The sequence below is a fragment of the Pristis pectinata genome, chromosome 7 (assembly GCF_009764475.1).
Source record: "Pristis pectinata isolate sPriPec2 chromosome 7, sPriPec2.1.pri, whole genome shotgun sequence".
Lineage (NCBI taxonomy): Eukaryota > Metazoa > Chordata > Chondrichthyes > Rhinopristiformes > Pristidae > Pristis > Pristis pectinata.
The window spans coordinates 67,041,364-67,060,595 of record NC_067411.1 but is presented as its reverse complement, the minus strand read 5'-3'; the positions used below and the strand labels follow the sequence as shown (position 1 = coordinate 67,060,595).

The window sequence follows — 19,232 nt, the reverse complement described above, 5'->3', positions numbered from 1 at the left end:
AGCCCGTGATTAACCTGCCGCGGAAAACTCCGGGGCAGCCTCCCCGGAACCGGGAGAACCCGCCACCGCCTTGTTCGCGTTACCGCATAACAAGCGGAAAATCGCCAATAATCTGGGAGGGAGCGAGGGGATAGAGCTGAGGTAAAAGGTTGGATTTATTTCTCGGATAATTTACGTTAACTTGCACTGACTAGAACGAAAAAAAACTAGAACAACGAGGGGAAGGAATTCGACCCCTCTCCTGTTTCGTTTGCACCACCCAGTGGAGCTGATGAAACGAGTGAGCGAGCCAGTTGCTCGCCTCTGGAGCTGAGTCCTCCCCTCAGCCCACGTGTTTGCACCCGCTCCTCATTGACAGGAGCCAGTGAAAAGCCTCTGGTCGGTACGCAGACTTTCAGTCTCAGCTCGCCTGACTTGGCGGCTTTTTGTGAAGTTCTTAGGCACGCTTTGACTCCCTATAACTGGACACGCTTTTCCCCAGCCCCCTTCGGCTCTTGTATCCATGCATTTCCCCCCCCCCCCCCACTTCCTTAACCGGATCCGTAGGATTTTTGGGTCCCTGCACTGTTCTTGCGGCTGCTAAAACAAAGTTTTAAAACTTTTTGTTTTGCATTTTTTTCCTAAAACAATCATCACGTTCACTAGATTTTAGCAGCAGTTGAGAGGATCCCGAGCTATAACGTGACCGCTAATTTGATCAACAGACTTTTGAACTTGTGCCTTTAACAAAAAAAACATTGATCTGGAAATCCTTCGAAAAGCCAAGGAGCGAGTGTGTTCCCAGGATGGGGATACGGTGCTGTTGGAAATTTCTGCTGGGATGTATTGCAATAACAGGCATCGCGGTGGAAAATGTGAAGGGACAACAATATGCAAGAGGATTTGAAGCACAGAGATTCAATCCAAATGAAATGGGGGAAGCAACCAGCAGAGTGAGGCGAAGAGGCCAGCATGATATGCTCAGAGGGTATACACCTGTTTTTTTTGTTTAAAATGCATTGGTTTGAATATGTATTTATATTTTAATTCAAGTTTATAGGGGTTGGAATATTAAGGTAACGTATTGTGACTATTTTAATATGAAGCCAGACTTTGTGCTGAACTGTCACCCACCTAGATTTTGCAGTATGAACATTGAGTCATTTCCTAGATTTCGTCGATTTCTATGCAGCAATTACCCTCAGGATGTGTGTATGTGTAATAATGATCAGATGCATGGAGCGTCAGATTTTATCAGAGGTAACGTGGAAGGAGAATGTTGAAAATTTATAGGTCAGCTATCATTTATATTAACAGTGACCAAGTTTAATGTTTTATGTGCCCAGCTTTCGAAAGTGAGGATCATTTTCATATTGTAAGAAGACTTTCAACAACATTATAAATCAGAGTTACATGTTCATGAGCCAAGTTGATTTATAATGGTTATTGTCTTCAAAACTTTGAAATAAATGATTTTTTTGCTGTTTGAGTATGATTATTAAATCCACAGAATATAATTTTTAGAATCAAGTAATTAGAACCTCAACTGTATGGACAAGCTGGTCAATCATTTGCAGGGGAAAATCTCTGGGGAGCTGATCAAAACAGATTGATTTCCAAAATTTATTCAGATGTGAAAATTTGCAATCACTGAAGAAAGTAGGGACTTTTCTTGAAAAAGATTTTTCTTAACCAGATGAGACATTCCTTCATATGAAAACTCTGTAGAGCAAATTTAATAATGTTAACAATTGACAAATTAACAGTTTCTACCCAGAACTGCTAGATTTGTGATAGGATAGCAGAAACTAGAAAAAAATGTTTTTCTGTCTTCAAAAAGTGAAGCTTGCTTAATTTGCCAAGTTTCCATTCTTCCACATATTATTTGTGCAATTGCAGGTCAGATTTAGAAAAAAAAGTCAGTAAGTTTAGTTTTGTTTATCAAACATAAATAATTCTTTATACACTCTGTTGATTGTAACTAAGTTAGAGTTGGGTGTGCTGTGATGTTGAATATTATTTCCTTTAAACTGATCTGTTCAAAGTGTTATGATTTTTGAATGGTTTTGATTTTCAATATGTGCATCACAGGCCAAATGTCTGTGGATCTCGATTTCACTCCTACTGTTGCCCGGGATGGAAAACGTTACCTGGTGGAAATCAGTGCATTGTCCGTAAGTGCTGTTGTTCCTAATCATGTGATTTTTTTTCCATTTTATACCGTGTGATGTGATATTGTATGGTGCAATATAATATTTTGAACATATGGAAATGTTTAAGTAAAATATATACAGCTTGAATAAAAACATCTGGACGCAAATGTACAAAAGTCAAGATGATCTGTTCATGTATTATCTTTGTTATCATAAGGCTTTAATTTCTCTTAAGCCATTATTTTTACCACAGGGCTTAAGTTACATTTTAGGTGCAGATGGGAAATTATAATTTGTAGTTGAATAGCCACAAGCAAATTTTCTCTTTTATTGCCAATGTCAAATGGAATCAAAAGAAGACAAGAAACCTAAACTGCAATTTGAGGACCAGGTTATTGCGACATCAGTTTGGGAACCACATTAGCTTGTGTTTGGAATGCTGACAGGCAGAAATGTACTTCAATCAGAATAGCTAGATTCTGTAGTTGGTGGAACTGTAATGCAGTTCTGTCATTTGAGTATGGTGTTGGTGCAGTGGTTAAATTATTGGGCTGGTAATCCATGGACGTGGATAAATATTTCAGAGATCCAAGTTCAAATCCCACCATGGAAATTGTGGATTCGCTTTTTTTTAAGAAAGGTACTGATGACCACAATAATACATTGTTGTGAAAACACACACCACCTTCGTTGATGTCCTCCTGGGGAGGAAGTCTACTATCCTTCCTAGACTGGCCTATATGTAACTCCAGATTCACCAGTGTTGCTCACTCTTAACTACTAGAACAAGCCAATCTGTTTCAGGGAGGTGATTAGGGATGGGGAATAAATGCTGGTCTTTTCAGAAACATCCAGATCCTCAATAATGAATGAATAAATGAAAGAAGCAACTTCACGAAAAAGTACAGCTTCATTTTTGCAGAAGTCATCAAGTTGGCTTTGCAGAGTTTGGGCATTGGTGGTATCTAATTGGTTACAAAATGAATTTTTTTTTGTGTAAGTTTTGTCATTCACCATATCACTGAAGGCATTTGGTGCTTCCAAAAGTTCTTTTGTGGCTTTTAAAATCTACAGAGTGTGGTGCGCCAGATGTCGAATTTGACTTCAATTAGAGAGTCATAGAGCTATACAGTATGGAAACGGGTCCTTCAGCTGAACTTATCCATGCTGACCAAGTTGCCTAAGTGAGCTAGTCCCATTTGCCTCTGAACCTTTCCTAACCATGTACCTGTCCAAATGTCTCTTAAATGCCATAATTTTGTATCTGCCTCTACACTCTCCTCTGGCAGTTCGTTCCACATACAGACCACCTTCTGTGTGGAAAAAGTTGCCCCTCGGGTCCCCTTTAAATCTTTCCCCTCTCACTTTAAACCTGTGTCCTCTGGTTTTGTACTCCCCTACCCAGGGGAAAAGACTGTCTATTCACCTTATCCATGCCCCTTATGATTTTATAAACCTCCATAAGGTCACCCCTTAGCCTCCTACGCTCCAGGGAAAATAGCTTCTAGCCTGTGAAGCCTTTCCTTATAACTCAAATCCTCCAGTCCTGATATCATCCTCATAAATCTTTTTTGCAGTTTTTTCCAGTTTAATGACTTCCTTCCTATTGCACGGTGACCAGAACTGTATGCAGTAATCCAAATGAGGCCTGACCAACATTTTGTACAGCTGTAACATGATGTCCAAATTCTTGTACTCAATACCCTGACCCATGAAAGCAAGCATGCCAACACCTTTCTTTACCACCCTGTATACCTGTGTCACCACTTTCAAGGAACTATCTATCTTCACCCCTAGGTCTCTATGTTTTACAACACTCCACAGGGTCCTACCATTTACTGTGTAAGTTCAGCCCTGGTTTGTCTTTCCAAAATGTAACACCTCACATTCATCTGAATTAAACTCCATCTGCCATTCCCTGGTTCCTTTCTATTCATTAAAGCCAATGAAATTTCTTCTCTCTTGATGGTGGAGCATGCACACAGTTTCTGGAGGATTGCAGTGTTCCCCATTGCTCTGGGTGATATTCAACCACACACACAACTCACCTGTGAATCCAAGGGTCTCATTTATTGCATCTGGTGCTCCCGTTGCAGCCTTCTCTACATCAGTGAGCCCCGATGCAGATTGGAATGACCACTTCGTCGAGCACCTTCACTCCATCTGCTGCAAAAGCAAGGATCTCCCGGTGGCCAGCTACTTCAATTCTACATCCCACTCCCACACTGATATGCCTATCCATGGCCCCCTCTACTGCCACGTTGAGGCCAGATGCAGGTTGGATGAACACCACTTTCTCATATTCTGCCTTGGGAGTCTCCAACCTGATGGCCTCAACATCGATTTCTCTAACTTCTGGTAACCCTGCCCTTCTCCTCCTCCCATTCTTTCTCCTCCCACCGGTCTTTTCTCTTTCCCCTTCCCCTGCCCTCATGACCTGCCTATCTATTCCCCACCTTCCCTTTATTCCATGGTCCTCTACCCTCTCCTACTGAATTCCTCTTCCTTCACCCTTTGCCTCTTCTACCTATCACTTCCCAGCTTCTTGCATCTCCCCCCTCTCCCACCCACCTACCTTCCCTCTCTCCTCTCTCACCGGGACTCACCTATTACCTGCCAGCGTGTGCTCCTCCCTCAACCACCTTATTCTGGCTTCTGCCCTCTTCCTTTCCAGTCCTGATGAAGGGTCTCGACCTGAAACGTCAACTGTTTATTTCCCTCCATGGACACTGCCTGACCTGCTGAGCTCCTCGAGCACTTTGTGTGTGTGTGTGTGTGTGTTATTCAATTACACGTCTATTTGTGAATAACACCAGCAGATTTGGAAGTGTTTTGTGCTGAGAGGGTCATACTCTCTCAATATCCAACTTTTGTGTGATTGTGCATATCCGTGCTTAGTATTCTAGAAGTAGTCTTGATGCCTTCATTGTTTGACAACTCTGTGCAATTTGCGTTTGAGCTACCATGATGTTAAAGGGTGGCTGCTGTGGAACAAGGACATTTTACGTTTGATGTGGCTCTTGACTTGGGTCCGTTCTAATGCACACAAGGGCGCTGTACGTGGAGGGACTGAATTGGGTGGGGAAGCCCCTCGAACAATGAAAAGGGTATCACCTCTGGGATCCACAGTGGCAATGGTGCTATGTTTGTTTGTGTTTTTTTTTCAAAGTTTACACTACTGAGTGTAACAACCAGGAATGTTAAGGTTTTGTTTTTGCACTGTTACTTACTTTGTATATTTTTTTATTATGAATAAAGTTTATTTTTGAAAGTTTAAAAAAAAAGCAGGCATAGAATGAATGTTATGTTACCAAGCAGTGTGACTCGGTACATAAATGGTCTGCTCTGACAACAATAGAGAATAAATGCAGGGACCTTGGGAGTGTTGATGTGCAGAGGCACCTTGTGAAGCATGTCCATGGCTGGCTGAAAGTGGTGACACAGATGGATAGGGAGGTGAAGAGGCATTTGGTATGCTTGTCTTCGTAGGCTGAGGCATTGAGTATAAGAGCTGTGATGTCAGGTTGCAGATGTACAAACATTGGTTGGGCCACACTTGGAGTATTATTTACGGTTCTTGTCGCACAGTACAGGAAGTTTATGGTAGCAACAGAGAGTGCAGAAGAGATTCATCAGGATGTCGCCTGGAATGGAGTGCTGTATTTATAAGGAGGGATTGGATACATTGGGTTTATTCTCACTGGAACGTAGGAGGCTGAGTAGTGACCTTATAAAGATTTATGAAATTATGTGGAGCATAGTTGGATAGAAAGAGTCTTTTATCCAGTCTGGGGAGTAAAACTAGAGTGCACAGGTTTAAGGTGAGAGGGGAGAAATTTAAAGGAGATCCATGGGGCAAGTTTTTCGCATAGTGTGTGTGGTTAACTGGAATGAGCTGCCAGAGGAGGTGGAAGAGGCAGATACAATTACAACATCTAAAAATCATTTAGACATGTACTTAGATACAAAAAAAGCATAGAAAGATATAGGCCTAATACAGGCAAATGGGATGGTGTAGTTAGGGATCACAGTCAGCATGGACAAAATAGGCCAAAAGGGCCCATTTCTGTGCTGTACCATTCTATATTACTATGAATTTAACTGCCTGGACTGCTCTAGAGTAGCCCTCATGAGCAGGTCACAAGATTCATGGTGGCCTATATACTGAACAACCCTGTCATCCTGAGGGCTTAGTCCTTACCATCAATTATATTCCAAGCAGCTATAGGGCAAGAGGAGGTAGAAAAAGGAGGTTCCTAGATGGTTCCTTTCTGTTCACGTTATCTTGTATCTGACTGCACTATCAATCATCACAACTACAATTTATCATTTATCAATTGTCTACACATCTTCTGGTTGGCCACAATACCAAAATAAAAGCCAACACAAAATTAACATACAAATCAAATATGTAAATCAAAACTTGCCAAAGTCCATACCCTTAGTGCCTGCGTTCTTTGTGATTTTGCTGAACCTGGTGTACCTACACAGTGCTATCCCAATAGTCGAGCATGATTGGTAGAAAACTGCTGACTTTCAGTTGAATGAATACCCCTGAACGCCACTGTATTAGCCAATTCTTTATTGTTTAACCTTCCCATCATGTTCACTGATTCTGATAAAGAGCACCAAGCCAATAGATTTTTTTTTGGGCCTTGTGCCACTTGGAACTGATGTGAGACTTTCCAACACACTTGAGGCCGTGAGCCTTTAGAGGAAGCAAACATTTTCATTCCACTTGCTGAATTGGATCATCCCCATGGAAGTCCCAGTGTTCAGTGCATATGCGCACCTAAGCTGGTGGCAGCATCTTCCGCCTTACTACCTGGGCTATACTGGAGAACAATAACTTCTCTGTCAGTTTATTTATATTAATGAATAGGTGAGAAATGCTGAAGTAAAGTTTCAAAATAAAATAGAGTAAGGGTGGGAGGAGGTACCACAGGGAGAGCAGAAATAGGTGGTTGATACAAATATTTGTTCTGAAGCTCATCTTGCAATCAAAATTGCACTAAGATTGTGACAGTTTGGTTCCATTTCAGACAGTTGATAGCAAGTTAAGAGCCAGATAATGGAGAGTATAGCAGGATGGTAAATAATGGTTTCAGCCTTCAGTTATTTGGTTGGAGAAAATTTCTGCTATGTGATGCTAGAATATTGGATAAGCAGTTTGACTATTAAGAAACACTGGAGGTGTCAAGATAGGTTCTGGTGAGGTGGAGCTGAATGTCATAACCCCAGATATACAAACTGAAGCAGTGTTTTTAGATGTTTCCAAGGAGCAGAATGTAGAAGAGGGGATAGGGATGGAGGAGGGTAGAGAAATGGAGGGCGAGGTATGGTGGTTGGGAGCATCAGGTGCTGGAGTTGATTCCCATGACATAGAAGATGTAATGGTGCAGGTGTGAGAATGGAAGCCAATAGAGGTGATTGTGGGTAAATAAAAGGGGAACCAGGTGACTGAGGTCCAACTCAGCTATTTGACAGTGACAGTGGAGGAGGATGTTTTGTCAATCGTCTCAAAGGCCAAACGCAATCAAGAAGGATGAAGAGATAGATTCCTTTCATTTTACAATCACATTGGATATAATTTGTGTGTCTGATAAGAGATGAGACGTGGGCAGAAACCTGATTAGAAGGTTTCGAATGAATCTTGTACCTGAATTTGGGAGGAAGCAAAAGATTCAAGAACTTTGGAGATAAAGGTGTATCTGGAGATAAGATTCTAGTTTTCAATGATAAAGGGTTTTTTGTAGATGGGTAATGATGGTTGATTTGACCGAGTGTTAGACGTTGCTGGAACTTTGAATATATGAGCCAAATGGGAGGCTAGGAAAGGATGGGCAGAAGATTGGTGGGATTAGGGTCAAAAGAGCACAACATCATGTTCCACATAATATGTGGCCAACAAATTACCAGAAATTTATATTTGTAAACAGATACATTTTACTTCACATAAAACCTTTTGTAGTAACTAAAATTTATATCGGCTTCTAGAATGGGCTGTGGAATAAAGGGCCCTGTCAAGCACATGTATTTCACATTGGCTTTAGACTTTTGATCCTTTTCAGCAAATGGAATGAAAATGTTTGCTTTCTCTAAGGTCTCAAATATGTTGGAAAGTCTTATGCCAGTTCCAAGTGGCACAAGGCCACAAAACAATCTATTGGCTCGGTACTCATTTATCAGAATCAGTGAACACGATGAGAAGGCTTTTTTAAAAAAAAAGCCCTGGCTAGCATACTGGAGTGCAGGGCTGAAATAAATTCCCCGTGCAGTTTTGTAGGAGCTGATTATTATGTACACTTGGGAGAGGAAATATTAACCTGTTTTTTTTTCCTAATTTTCTTGCATTATTTTTCAAGCATTGTATTAGCCTGAACAGGTTGATGAGCACATTTGTGTTCTATCTTTATTAGTCTTTTTAAAGGTATTTAATGTACCTGTTGCATATGTAAAATGTTAATCGCAAGTAAAACCAGATAGATCAAAGTGGGAACAAGGCAAAGAATTAACATAATTAGTGACTAGAAGTAGTGGTGTTCGCCAATCTGCATTTGATTTTCCTAATATAGAAGTGATACTTGGTACATGGTACGCTACTCATAAAGGAATCACAATAAATTACTCTTTTATCTGGAAGATATGCCTGGGTCCTGGGCAGTGAAGACAGAGCAAGCACATGACAACTGTTTCATCTGCTATGCTTGTGCAAGAAGGTGTCATGGGATGTTATTAACTTATTCTTTCCACAAATGTGCATAAAGTACTGCAATTCTAATACTTTATGATTCGGTAAAATGTTGCAAGAATATAATACAATATTGCCCTTGATCTTCTGATCAGCGGTAAACAAACAATAACATCATTATGCAAACGGTAATTGTCCACAGACTTTCCATGGAACTTGCATCATAAGTTGTGGTCAATAGAAAAAAAAAGCACAGAATGTTCTACTGGGATCTGGGACTAGTGTGAACAGAGCATATAGTGGCTTGTCCCTTTTATCCTCACAGGGATATGTGTGTGGGGGAGAAATTTTTCCCCTGCTTGGTAATGATAAATGAGTGATATGTTGACTGCATTGGAGCTGAATTTTGGAACCAGAGCGCAGTATGCTCATTTCACTTTATGACATGTTTATTGGTACCGAGTAAGGGAAGAACTTCTAAACTGCATTTGTAAGTTGGAATACTTACTACAATGCAAAATATCTGCTAAGTAAAATAAAGAGAGTGAGTGAAAGTGAGATTGTCTTTGAAACAAAGTGCAAAGGTTAAAAACAAAGCTTGTTTTATTTCATCTTCAGCAATAATTAAAATTGAAGAAATTAGATTTCACATTGATGAAGATTTATTTTCAGTGCCAGAGATTGCTTTGCAGTTATTAAGATGTGCTTCCCTGTTAAATTTTCACTTAACTTGAATGGATAAGTCTTAAAAATTTTTTGTATGTTTAATGCCAATATAGTTGGTAAGTGCAGCAGTGTCATAACTTTTTAATGTGAAGTATTTGGCCAAATTACCAGTGTAGAGCAGTTTCTGGAGTAGTAGGATAACACTGACAACAACTTCTGTACGTAACTGCTTTTGTACAGAAGCTGTACAGTATATTGCTGTCTAAATTGTTTCTTAATAATGATGAGCAACAGTGTCCTCCCAGTTACTTTTACCGCTTAATCTAGGCCAATCTATAATTAAACTGGAAATACACTCTTTGATGTCATAAGCTTCTCATTTAAAATGTTCTTCATATGTATCCACTGCTTCTCACCTGTAGCTATTTGTCGAAATACCTGTGGTGATGGATTCTGCTCACGCCCCAACATGTGCACCTGCTCCAATGGACAAATCTCTCCAAGCTGTGGGACTAAATCACGTAGGTTTCTAAACATTACTTTTACCACTTTATAAGTCTTGTTACTTGTGTGCTTGTACACTGTTAGCTGAGTGAAACTTTAAATTGTGTACTTAAGCAACGCATACTGAATAAGTATAATGTGTAAAGCAGTACATTTTTGTGTTTAAATAAAGGGATTAATGAATGAAGATTTTTTATGATTCACTTAATTGTAAGAATTTATAGTGGCTTGATCTATACTGTTGGAAAACCTACCTGATATTCCATAAAACTTTACAACAAAAGAACCATGATATTTTTTATATTGTTCTATGATTATAACCAATTCTACTCTGGTACTAGTAGGAGATTAATGGTAAATTAATACCTATTTTATAGTTCAACAATGCAACATCAGATGTATGAATGGAGGGAATTGTGCAGAAAACCATTGCCAGTGCCAGAAAGGATACACAGGAACCCACTGTGGACAGCGTAAGTAGATTTTACTGATGGATATGTGATAAAAGTAATAGTTTAACTGTAAGATTAGAATGCATCACTGTGGCCCAGTGCTAGGAAAGTCTTGACATCAAATTCCACACACATTTAATCAGTTTTAATCAATGGATACATTTTTTGCTGTCATTAGCTTTTTATAACAGTTGCAGTTGGAATTCCACTGTTCATTATTTGCATCAGCATTGTAAATGTATTTAAAATATATTCTCTAATCAGCATTTTTAAAAACAAAATTGCTGATAGGACTTGTTTCCAAATTTAATAGAATTAGTTGGTAATAGCTTGGATTTTCCTGAGAAATGCCAGCAGTTCTATATGGCATTGCCAACATTTCCCTCTATCACAGTTTGGAAGCTCGAGGCTTGTGCGCAATTTCAGAAGTCACAAACATTCCACTGGTGCTCCCTGGTGATTTCCCAATTGTGCTTTGATGTAAAATTATTCATGGAGTCCAGTGCTGAAACACCAGTTTCCTACAATTTCCAAGCAGTTGAGCTGGGAAGTCTGCTTTCTGAATCCCAGCATCTCCATTAATTTCAAGGGAAAGAAATGATTTTCAAGGAGAAATGTATTTTTGACATTGTTCTTTTGATTTGAATAAATTGAAGTATGGCAGATGTATTAGCTTATTGTATCTTGCAGTGCTTTAAATTTATTTGATTTTAAAATAAGCAATCATTTTTAATTTGAGTGTTATTAATTTTAGTCGTATTTAAATGTTTGTGAAACCAAAGATTTTTGAAAATGTTCAAAAATCAATGTCTGTTTTATCAGTTGATAAATCTGGAATGTGGCTTGGCTGGCTGATGCTGCATTCAGATCCGATAGGAAGACTTGTTCTTTAATTTATTCATCAGTGTAATGCACTGATAAAAGATGGGAAATTCAGTCTTTAAGAATAAGTAATACCTGCTTAGCACAAGACTAAATATTCTGTACGTGGCTCTCTGTAAGCATTCTAATAGCCAAAATTAGAGTAGTTACTACCTTCAAGAAAGTAGCAGCCTTATGTAGCAAGTGTTTTATTACACAGAAGTAAAATTAAGGTACTATTAAATATTAGAGAAAATCTCTATATATAAAAAACAAGAGAAGTTTGATCTGAGGACCTTTTGAGATTTTTAGGGTTCAGAAAATGCATGGTGTAAGTTTTATCTTGGAGTGGAGGTAGGAAGATCAGATATTAGGGCTAGCATTCCTTTCCTTCATGACACCACAGGATAAATTTTCATGTAGGACAGAGCTTAGTATGGTGGAAGTATTCAAGGGGAATTTTGTTGCAGAGGTCGGTAAGCTATTTTCCTGGCCTATACAATCTCAAATTTTTGGATTGGCATTTTTATGCTGTAAGTCTTGGCACTGGGAGTTCTACTTTGAGCTCTGCTCTTTCTTCGTTTGTGTGAATTGTGTCCTGTGCAGAAATGTATCCTAATTGTGTTGTTCAGTTCTTTTAGACAAATGTTTCTTTTATTCCATAAAAGCTAACAAAATAATCAAACTAGTAAAACCAATCAGAAAACGATTGATCTTAAGGAGGTCAAGGCTTCTAGGATTTGTGCAAGAAAGTAGCACTGAAGTAAAAGATTAGCCATAACCTAATTGAATGGTGGTGCAGGAATATTGGTCTGAATAGCTAACTTGTGCTTCGATATCTTGTGTTGTGATACTGAATGTCGCTAACAGGGTCTTAATTATCTTCATATTAATAAGTTCTTTTACAAGGTAGAGAAGAAAACATTGCATTTCACATTGCTATCTACTAAAAAAGACAAGGGTATCAAAGAGGCTCTTTGTCTTTCTAGTGTCCTTCAGTCCTTAAAGTGGTAATTCAAGTAATGTAATTGGTGATGGTAGCTTTCATTGTTAACAAAGTAAACTTGTAACTATTTTGTGTGTGTATGTGTATATCATTAACTCCTGATTTTCTGCCTCTGGTAAAGCAAGCTGTTGAAGTTACTTCTCTCATTGGAAACATTTTTATTTCATGAAACTAATTTCAAATAAAGTAATGGTACAGCTTCTGAGATATAACTGAGTTCTTTCTGTAGGTTTCATGGTTTATCTGACCCCATTATTAAATTGTTATGTTTTCCTCTATTTGAGGGATATAGACCCAATTCCACTTTTTCCCTTATGTACTTCCATATTCCTCCTTCACATCTGTAAATTTTCCTTCAGTGAGGAGAGCTGCTGTTTACTCTGGGAATTTGTCTTTGCCTATTCCCAATGCCATTCTGTTCTTACTGCTGGGAAGTGTGTTTTTGAGGGACTTGGATGGCTGAGTCAGACATTTATTAGAGAAGTATTTCAAGAGGTATGTGAGGAACATAGCAGACAGTTATAAGACCGGTGGAAGCTGCTGATATGAAGTATCCTTTGGTGTTTTCATAGAACGTAGAAACTTGGAAATATTGCCGCCAGTGCTGTGGTTTTATATTGCCTCAATTGGATTTCAACTTGACCTACCCTGATAAATTTTCCCAAAATTACATGGCAATCCCTTGTTAGACATGAAAATTGTGTTTGTTATAGATCTATTAGAAATTCATTAACCCTTGATTATCACACATTGCACAGTATGGTTCTTCAAATGAAAAAGCAGTCTAAGTTAATTAACTTTTGTATGATAGTTTCATGAAGAGCTTTCAGTTAAATGAGTTGCAGGTGGACATCTGTAGAAGCCATTGAGCATTTTCCCAAATATTCCCTTGTGGTGCTAAGCATTTCATTGAGCACATTTCTCGGTTCCTCACCAACACTTTGGAATTTGAATGTTTTACAACCGTCTGTACATTCTAATTTCTCCACATTACAGCTGTCTGTGAAAATGGTTGCCAGAATGGTGGTCGTTGTATTGGACCTAATCGTTGTGCCTGTGTGTATGGATTTACTGGCCCCCAGTGTGAAAGAGGTAAGAACGAGTCTTCTTTGATTTCTGCAGATAATTTCAGTGTATTTGGTGAACATAGAAGTATTTGAAAGGCGTACTGAGTGTCTGAGATAAAGCAAAGATGAGAAAAAAATTAGAAGGCATTTACCATGGAAGTCACCAAGAGCATATTGTGCATTTAGTTATAGTGCCTTGTAATGATTAACTAATGTCCAGCTTGAAAGTATATGATGCTACTGGATATACTGAACATATGAAAACAGATGGTAAGCTCTACTTCTAGCATTATTTCTTTTATTGCAAATTAGAAGGAATTGGTATTGAAATGAAGCCAGTTTAAGACAAACTCTTTTGGAAGAAACCGAAGTCAGTATTTGAATAAGCATGTGCGTCATTTGGTACTTAACCATAATTAATGATACATGATTTGTTAGTGCTTATCTTTTACTGTCAATGAGTGCTGTAATCTCTCCTCAAATTTGTCAGTCTGGTTTCCCTTAGAATGACGTTTTTGAATTGAGTGTTTTTTTTTAAACAGTAGATGTATTTGGAAAAGTGTCCAGGTCCAGCACTAACTAAATATAATTCTAATTAAATTCCCAATATCCTACCCTAACTGCAGGGTGAGCTTCAAAGCGTTGCAGCTGAACTGCAGATGAGACAGACAAAACTGCAGAAAAGTAATATTGACTTTGTATGGTAATGTGCAAAAATCGGTCGACAAATTTCTGGGGGTGGGTGGGGTAGGGGTGAGCTACTTAAACTACGTAAATACTCCTTATAACTTTAGTTAAAAAAAACAACTGAGTAACTGGAGTGACATTGAGCACTGTTGCCCAGTGAAGGAGACTGCTTCACATCCTCTCACACTTAGGTTAGGGAAGTTTTAGCTCCAACGTTCAGCTCTATCCAGCACCTGGGAGCAAGTCCACTAGCTAGCTGAGTGCCCTCGCTGGTGGAGTGGACCAGGTGTCTGGAACCTCAACATACCTGCCACCAAACTCGCCATTTTTCCTACTTTATGATAATAGCTGAGTTCAGACTTGGGCTCGTGCATGCTGCTACTTCCTCTGTGCACTATCCCTGCCTCCTGTCTCTCTGGCATTTTTCTCTTCATTTCTCTGGCCAAAAAACTTTGCAGAGTTGGCATTTTCCAAAAAAGTTGCAATACAGGGAGGGACTTAGAAATTGTTATCATATAATTTAGTGATTTTTTTTTTCACTTGCCTTGAAAACATTTCTGAAATTTGACAGCTGAATTAAAATTTGAAAGGATACTTTGATAGTTACATGTCATATGTAATTGCTTCAGAGGACATGGCTCTCCATCAGGAGTGCACTTTTGGGAAATATTCCCTTATAAGGGATTACGGTAAAGTAGGTTCTTATTGGAGTCCTGCACAACCTAATGCTGGCAATTTGTGCTTCTGACCATGTTGAAGTATCTAGAGTTGGTGTAACCAGTTGTTATTTTTAAAGGTACACTAACATTACTGGTTCCATACAGGAGGGGGTGTAGAATCAGATTTATTATCATTGATTCAACTGACATGAAATTTGTTGTTTTGTGGTAACAGTACAGTGCAAAGACATAAAATCACCATAAATTACAAAATAAATAAATAGTGCAAAAAGGAATAACAAGGCAGAAAAATGGGTTCATGGACAGTTCAGAAATCTGATGGCGGAGGAGAAGGTGGTGTTTCTGAATCATTGAGTGTGGGTCTTCAGGCTCCTCTACCTCCTCCCTGATTGTAGTAATGAGAAGAGGGCATGTCCCGGATGGTGAAGGTCCTTAATAATTGATGCCGCCTTCTTGAAGCACTGCCTCTTGAAGATGTTCTCGATGGTGGGGAGGGTTGTGCCCATGATGGAGCTGGCTGAGTCTACAACCCTTTGCAGCCTCTTTCGATCCTGTACATTGGAGCCTCCGTAGCAGGAAGTAATGCAACCAGTCAGAATGCTCTCCACCATACATCTATAGAAATTTGCAAGAGTCTTTGGTGACGTACTAAATTTCCTCAAACTCCTAATGAAGTAGAGCCACTGGCGTGCCGCCTTTATGATTGCAGCAATGTGTTGGGCCCAGGATAGATCCTCCGAGATGTTGATGCCCAGGTACTTGAAGCTGCTCAGCCTTTCCACCACTAACCCCTCAATGAGGACTGGTGTGTGTTCTCCCAACCTTCCCTTCCTGAAGTCCACAATCAATTCCTTGGACTTGCTGATGCTGAGTGTGTGGTGGTTGTTGCAACACCACTCAACCAGCCGATGTGTCTCACGCCTGTACACCTCCTCGTTACCATCCGAGATTCTACCAACAACAGTGGTATTATCAGCAAATTATAGATGACATTTGAGCTGTGCTTAGCCAAGGAGTCATGAGTATAGAGAGAGTAGAACAGTGGGCTAAGCATGCATCCCTAAGATGCGCCAATGTTGAATGTCTGCGAGGAGGAGATGTTGTTATTGATCCGCACTGACTGTAGTCTCCCGATAAGGAAGTCAAGGATCCAGTTGTAGGAGGAGGTACAGGGGCCCAGGTTTTGAAGCATGGTGATTAGTACTGAGGTATGATGGTGTTGAATGCTGAGCTGTAATCTATAAACAGCAGCCTGATGTATGTTTTGCAGTTGTCTAGGTGCTCCAAAGCTGAGTGGAGAGCCAGTGAGATCGCATCTGTTGTAGACCTGTTGTGGATGTAGGTAAATCGCAGCGGGTCCAGGTCCTTGCTCAGGCAGGAGTTAATTATAGCCATAACCAACCTCTCAAAGCACTTCATCACGGTATATGTGAGTGCTACTAGGTAATAGTTGTTGAGTCAGCTCACCTTGCTCTTCTTGGGCACCAGTATGATTGCTGCCTCTTTGAAGCAGGTGGGAACCTCCGACTGCAGCGGTGAGAGGTTGAAGGTGTCTTTGAACACTCCAGCCAATTGGTCAGCACAGGTTTTCAGTACTCGGCCAGATACACCGTTAGGGACTGATGCCTCGCAAGTGTTCACCCTCTTGACAGATGTTTTGACATCGGCTTCCAAGACTGAGATCACGGGGTTGCTGGATGCTATGGGGATTCGCACAGGTTTAGTGTTATTCTCCCTTTCAAACTGTGCATAAAAGGCATTAAGCTCACTGGGGAGTGAAGCATCACTGCCAGTTATGCTGTTAGGTTTCGCCTTGTAGGAAGTAATGGCATGCAAACTCTGTCACAGCTGTCATGCATCTGACTGGTGTCTCTAGCTTCACTCAGAATTGTCTTTTCACTCTCGTGATGGCCTTTCGTAGGTCAAACTACAGAACTAGGAAATATCCTCCTGGAGTGGAGGAGGGAGCTGTGGATTTGCTCCGAAGTTTTCCTTTCCATGACAACCCTAAAGGGAGTAGAATATAGCTGAGTTTAAAAAACGTATATATCCAGATGGAAACGACAGTGTTCCCCACTTCTGCATCTAAAATCATGAGTTTCTTTTGGGATAGGTGGAGATCTTGCTCCTGGCCCTTTCAGAAGTGGCTTGGAAAATGGCACATCCAGGCCCTGTACAGGCCCTTGTCGACCAATGCTAGGATTGCACCACTAGGCCCAATGACTTCTGGGCCTGTATATTTCATCACATTTGCTGCAAGATTTAGGTCTGAGTTGGCTGAATCCATGAGGTAAATTAGTTGGCATCTGCACAAGAATTTGCAAGTAAATATTAAAATCTAATCTAAATAAGCTGAAGCATCCTGGGCTCGGCCCACAGACCAAACAAGCTGCCTGGTGTCCCAACCCGTTACCTTTCCTGGTTGTGGACAGCTGAATGAAGAACATCAGAATCAGATTTATTATCACTGACGTATGACGTGAAATTTGTTGTCTTGCTGCAGCACAGGGTATGGGTTCCAAGCAGCAAGTAGGGTTTGAGTATCGTATCCTAATTCCCCCAACTCTGGCTGTCAAAGGCATTTTAAGAATTTTTAAATATCTCTGAGACATGTGGAAACAAGTCAAATAGATCTAAATCACAAAAAATAAAACCCCACTAAAACTCTAAGAAATTAAAAATATTTAAAATAAAATAAGACAACCATTTACCTTTAGTCAAAGGTCTAGCTGGAATCACCATTTTTATGCTAGTCCTTCATGATGTAGAGCTAAGGGTCAGATATGAGGTGCATCTGGCTCCTCTTTCCAACTTGTCACTGCTCCACTGCTGGACTCAAGACTGAGTCTAATAACAAAGCTAGAAGTTAGCTGTATTGACATCTAATTAATCATCAGCACATGTCAGACTTACATTTGCCTGTACGTGCACAGAATTCCAAAATGTTTTGATTGGTAGTTACAGGTCTCTTTGGACCAGCCAGCTATCAGTCAACCTGATTCAGCCCAATATTTTGTGAACTTGGAAGGCTTGTTTGAGTTCTTCTTTTACACATTACATAGTGTATACTTCCATTTTTCAGATCTTCAGGATGGCCCTAAAATACTTTACAGTCAAATCTTACTATTGCCAGTCACTACAAGAGCAAAAGCAGCAACTTGTTTGCACACAGGAAGGTTTCTCTAGTATCAAATGTATGACCTGACTAGCTGAGCTATTTTTAGTGGTGTAAGTTGATGGAGGAGTCTTGGACCATGCCACAGGGAAAATGCTCTGTTGTTTTTCATTTAGTTGTATAGAATATTTTATGTATCCTTGAACAGGTAATCAGGGGCTTGGATTAAAGGCTCTTCCAAAAACATCACCTCTAACAATGTCGTGTTCCCTAAATGCTGAACAAAGTATTGGCATTGGATACATGTTCAAGCCTCCAGTCTTACTTGAACCCAGAACCTTCAGATTTGAGTTTGGCCATCTGGGTCAATCTGATGTATAAACTCCTTGTGCTGTTGATTTACAGTTCATTGTATACATTCTTCCTCTACATGGAGTTCGCTGCTAAGGATATTTTTCCACAAAAAAAAGGTCAAATGCTCTCTGATCATATAAATGATGCGAATGGTGAAGGTGTGGTCTAAACACCAGATTTCACAGCTGAAGAAGGCACGTGATTGCAAGACAAACCCTACACTAGGAATTAGAAAGCAGGTTGCCTTTGATTTGACTTTTAAAGGGAAATATGCAAGTCCTTTGATCTAGTTTCTTTCATGTTTCCTTGGTTTTTGTTTCAAAGCCAGTTCCTGCACTAAACATCAGTTTTTCACAGTAATGGCACGTATCAGAAGGAAAAAGAAGAAAATAGAAGAGAATGCCTTTCTAAAGCAGTAATGAGCTATTTTGTCAATGATACCTACAAAAAAAACAAAGACTAGTAGCTGTCACTTTACTGAAGATATAATTTGGCATTATTCCCAGTGCTTTTCCTGGATTGTGAAGACAGCAGATGGCAACTTTATTGTCGTTGTTCAGAGCGGATGCAGACTACAGCAAGCAAAATGATAACAGCAGAGTGTGTATTACTCAAAGAAACCACATCAAAGCATATAACCTTCAGAGGGGCAAATGTTGCCTAATCCATTTGCTCATCCTTACCACACTGTGCTGCAGATGTGTCTCCAGCTGTTTTATTACTTTCCTGATTTAAACTATGGAGAAGCACAGAACCAAACTTAAATTTCAAGTTTGCATGCATTTTGAACTATTAGAGCCAAGCAAACCACTTGAGTTTTTGGGTCAATTTTGTGTTCAAGAGAAAAAAAACACTTGCCCAATGCACACAGCTTGAGTCCCAGGAAATTCAGTTTTTCTTCAATATTTCAGTGGATGAAAGGGTCTTTGTGCACACACAGCTGCAGGGTTAAGCCACATTTAATTGTTAAAATGGAAGAAGAATTGACCTGATACATCCACTTAAAATGAGTCACTG

General features: G+C 39.8%; 1 protein-coding gene across 1 annotated transcript in view; it reads left to right on the top strand.

The window, feature by feature from the left end:
* Window positions 1-574: 574 nt before the first annotated feature.
* Window positions 575-19,232, top strand: part of LOC127572903 (fibrillin-2-like) — a 266,295-nt gene continuing 247,637 nt past the window's right edge. Inside the window, 5 exon segments of the mRNA XM_052020630.1 lie at window positions 575-967; window positions 2,071-2,153; window positions 9,912-10,010; window positions 10,371-10,466; window positions 13,309-13,404. Coding sequence (XP_051876590.1) covers window positions 786-967; window positions 2,071-2,153; window positions 9,912-10,010; window positions 10,371-10,466; window positions 13,309-13,404 — 556 coding nt within the window. The 5' untranslated portion in view covers window positions 575-785.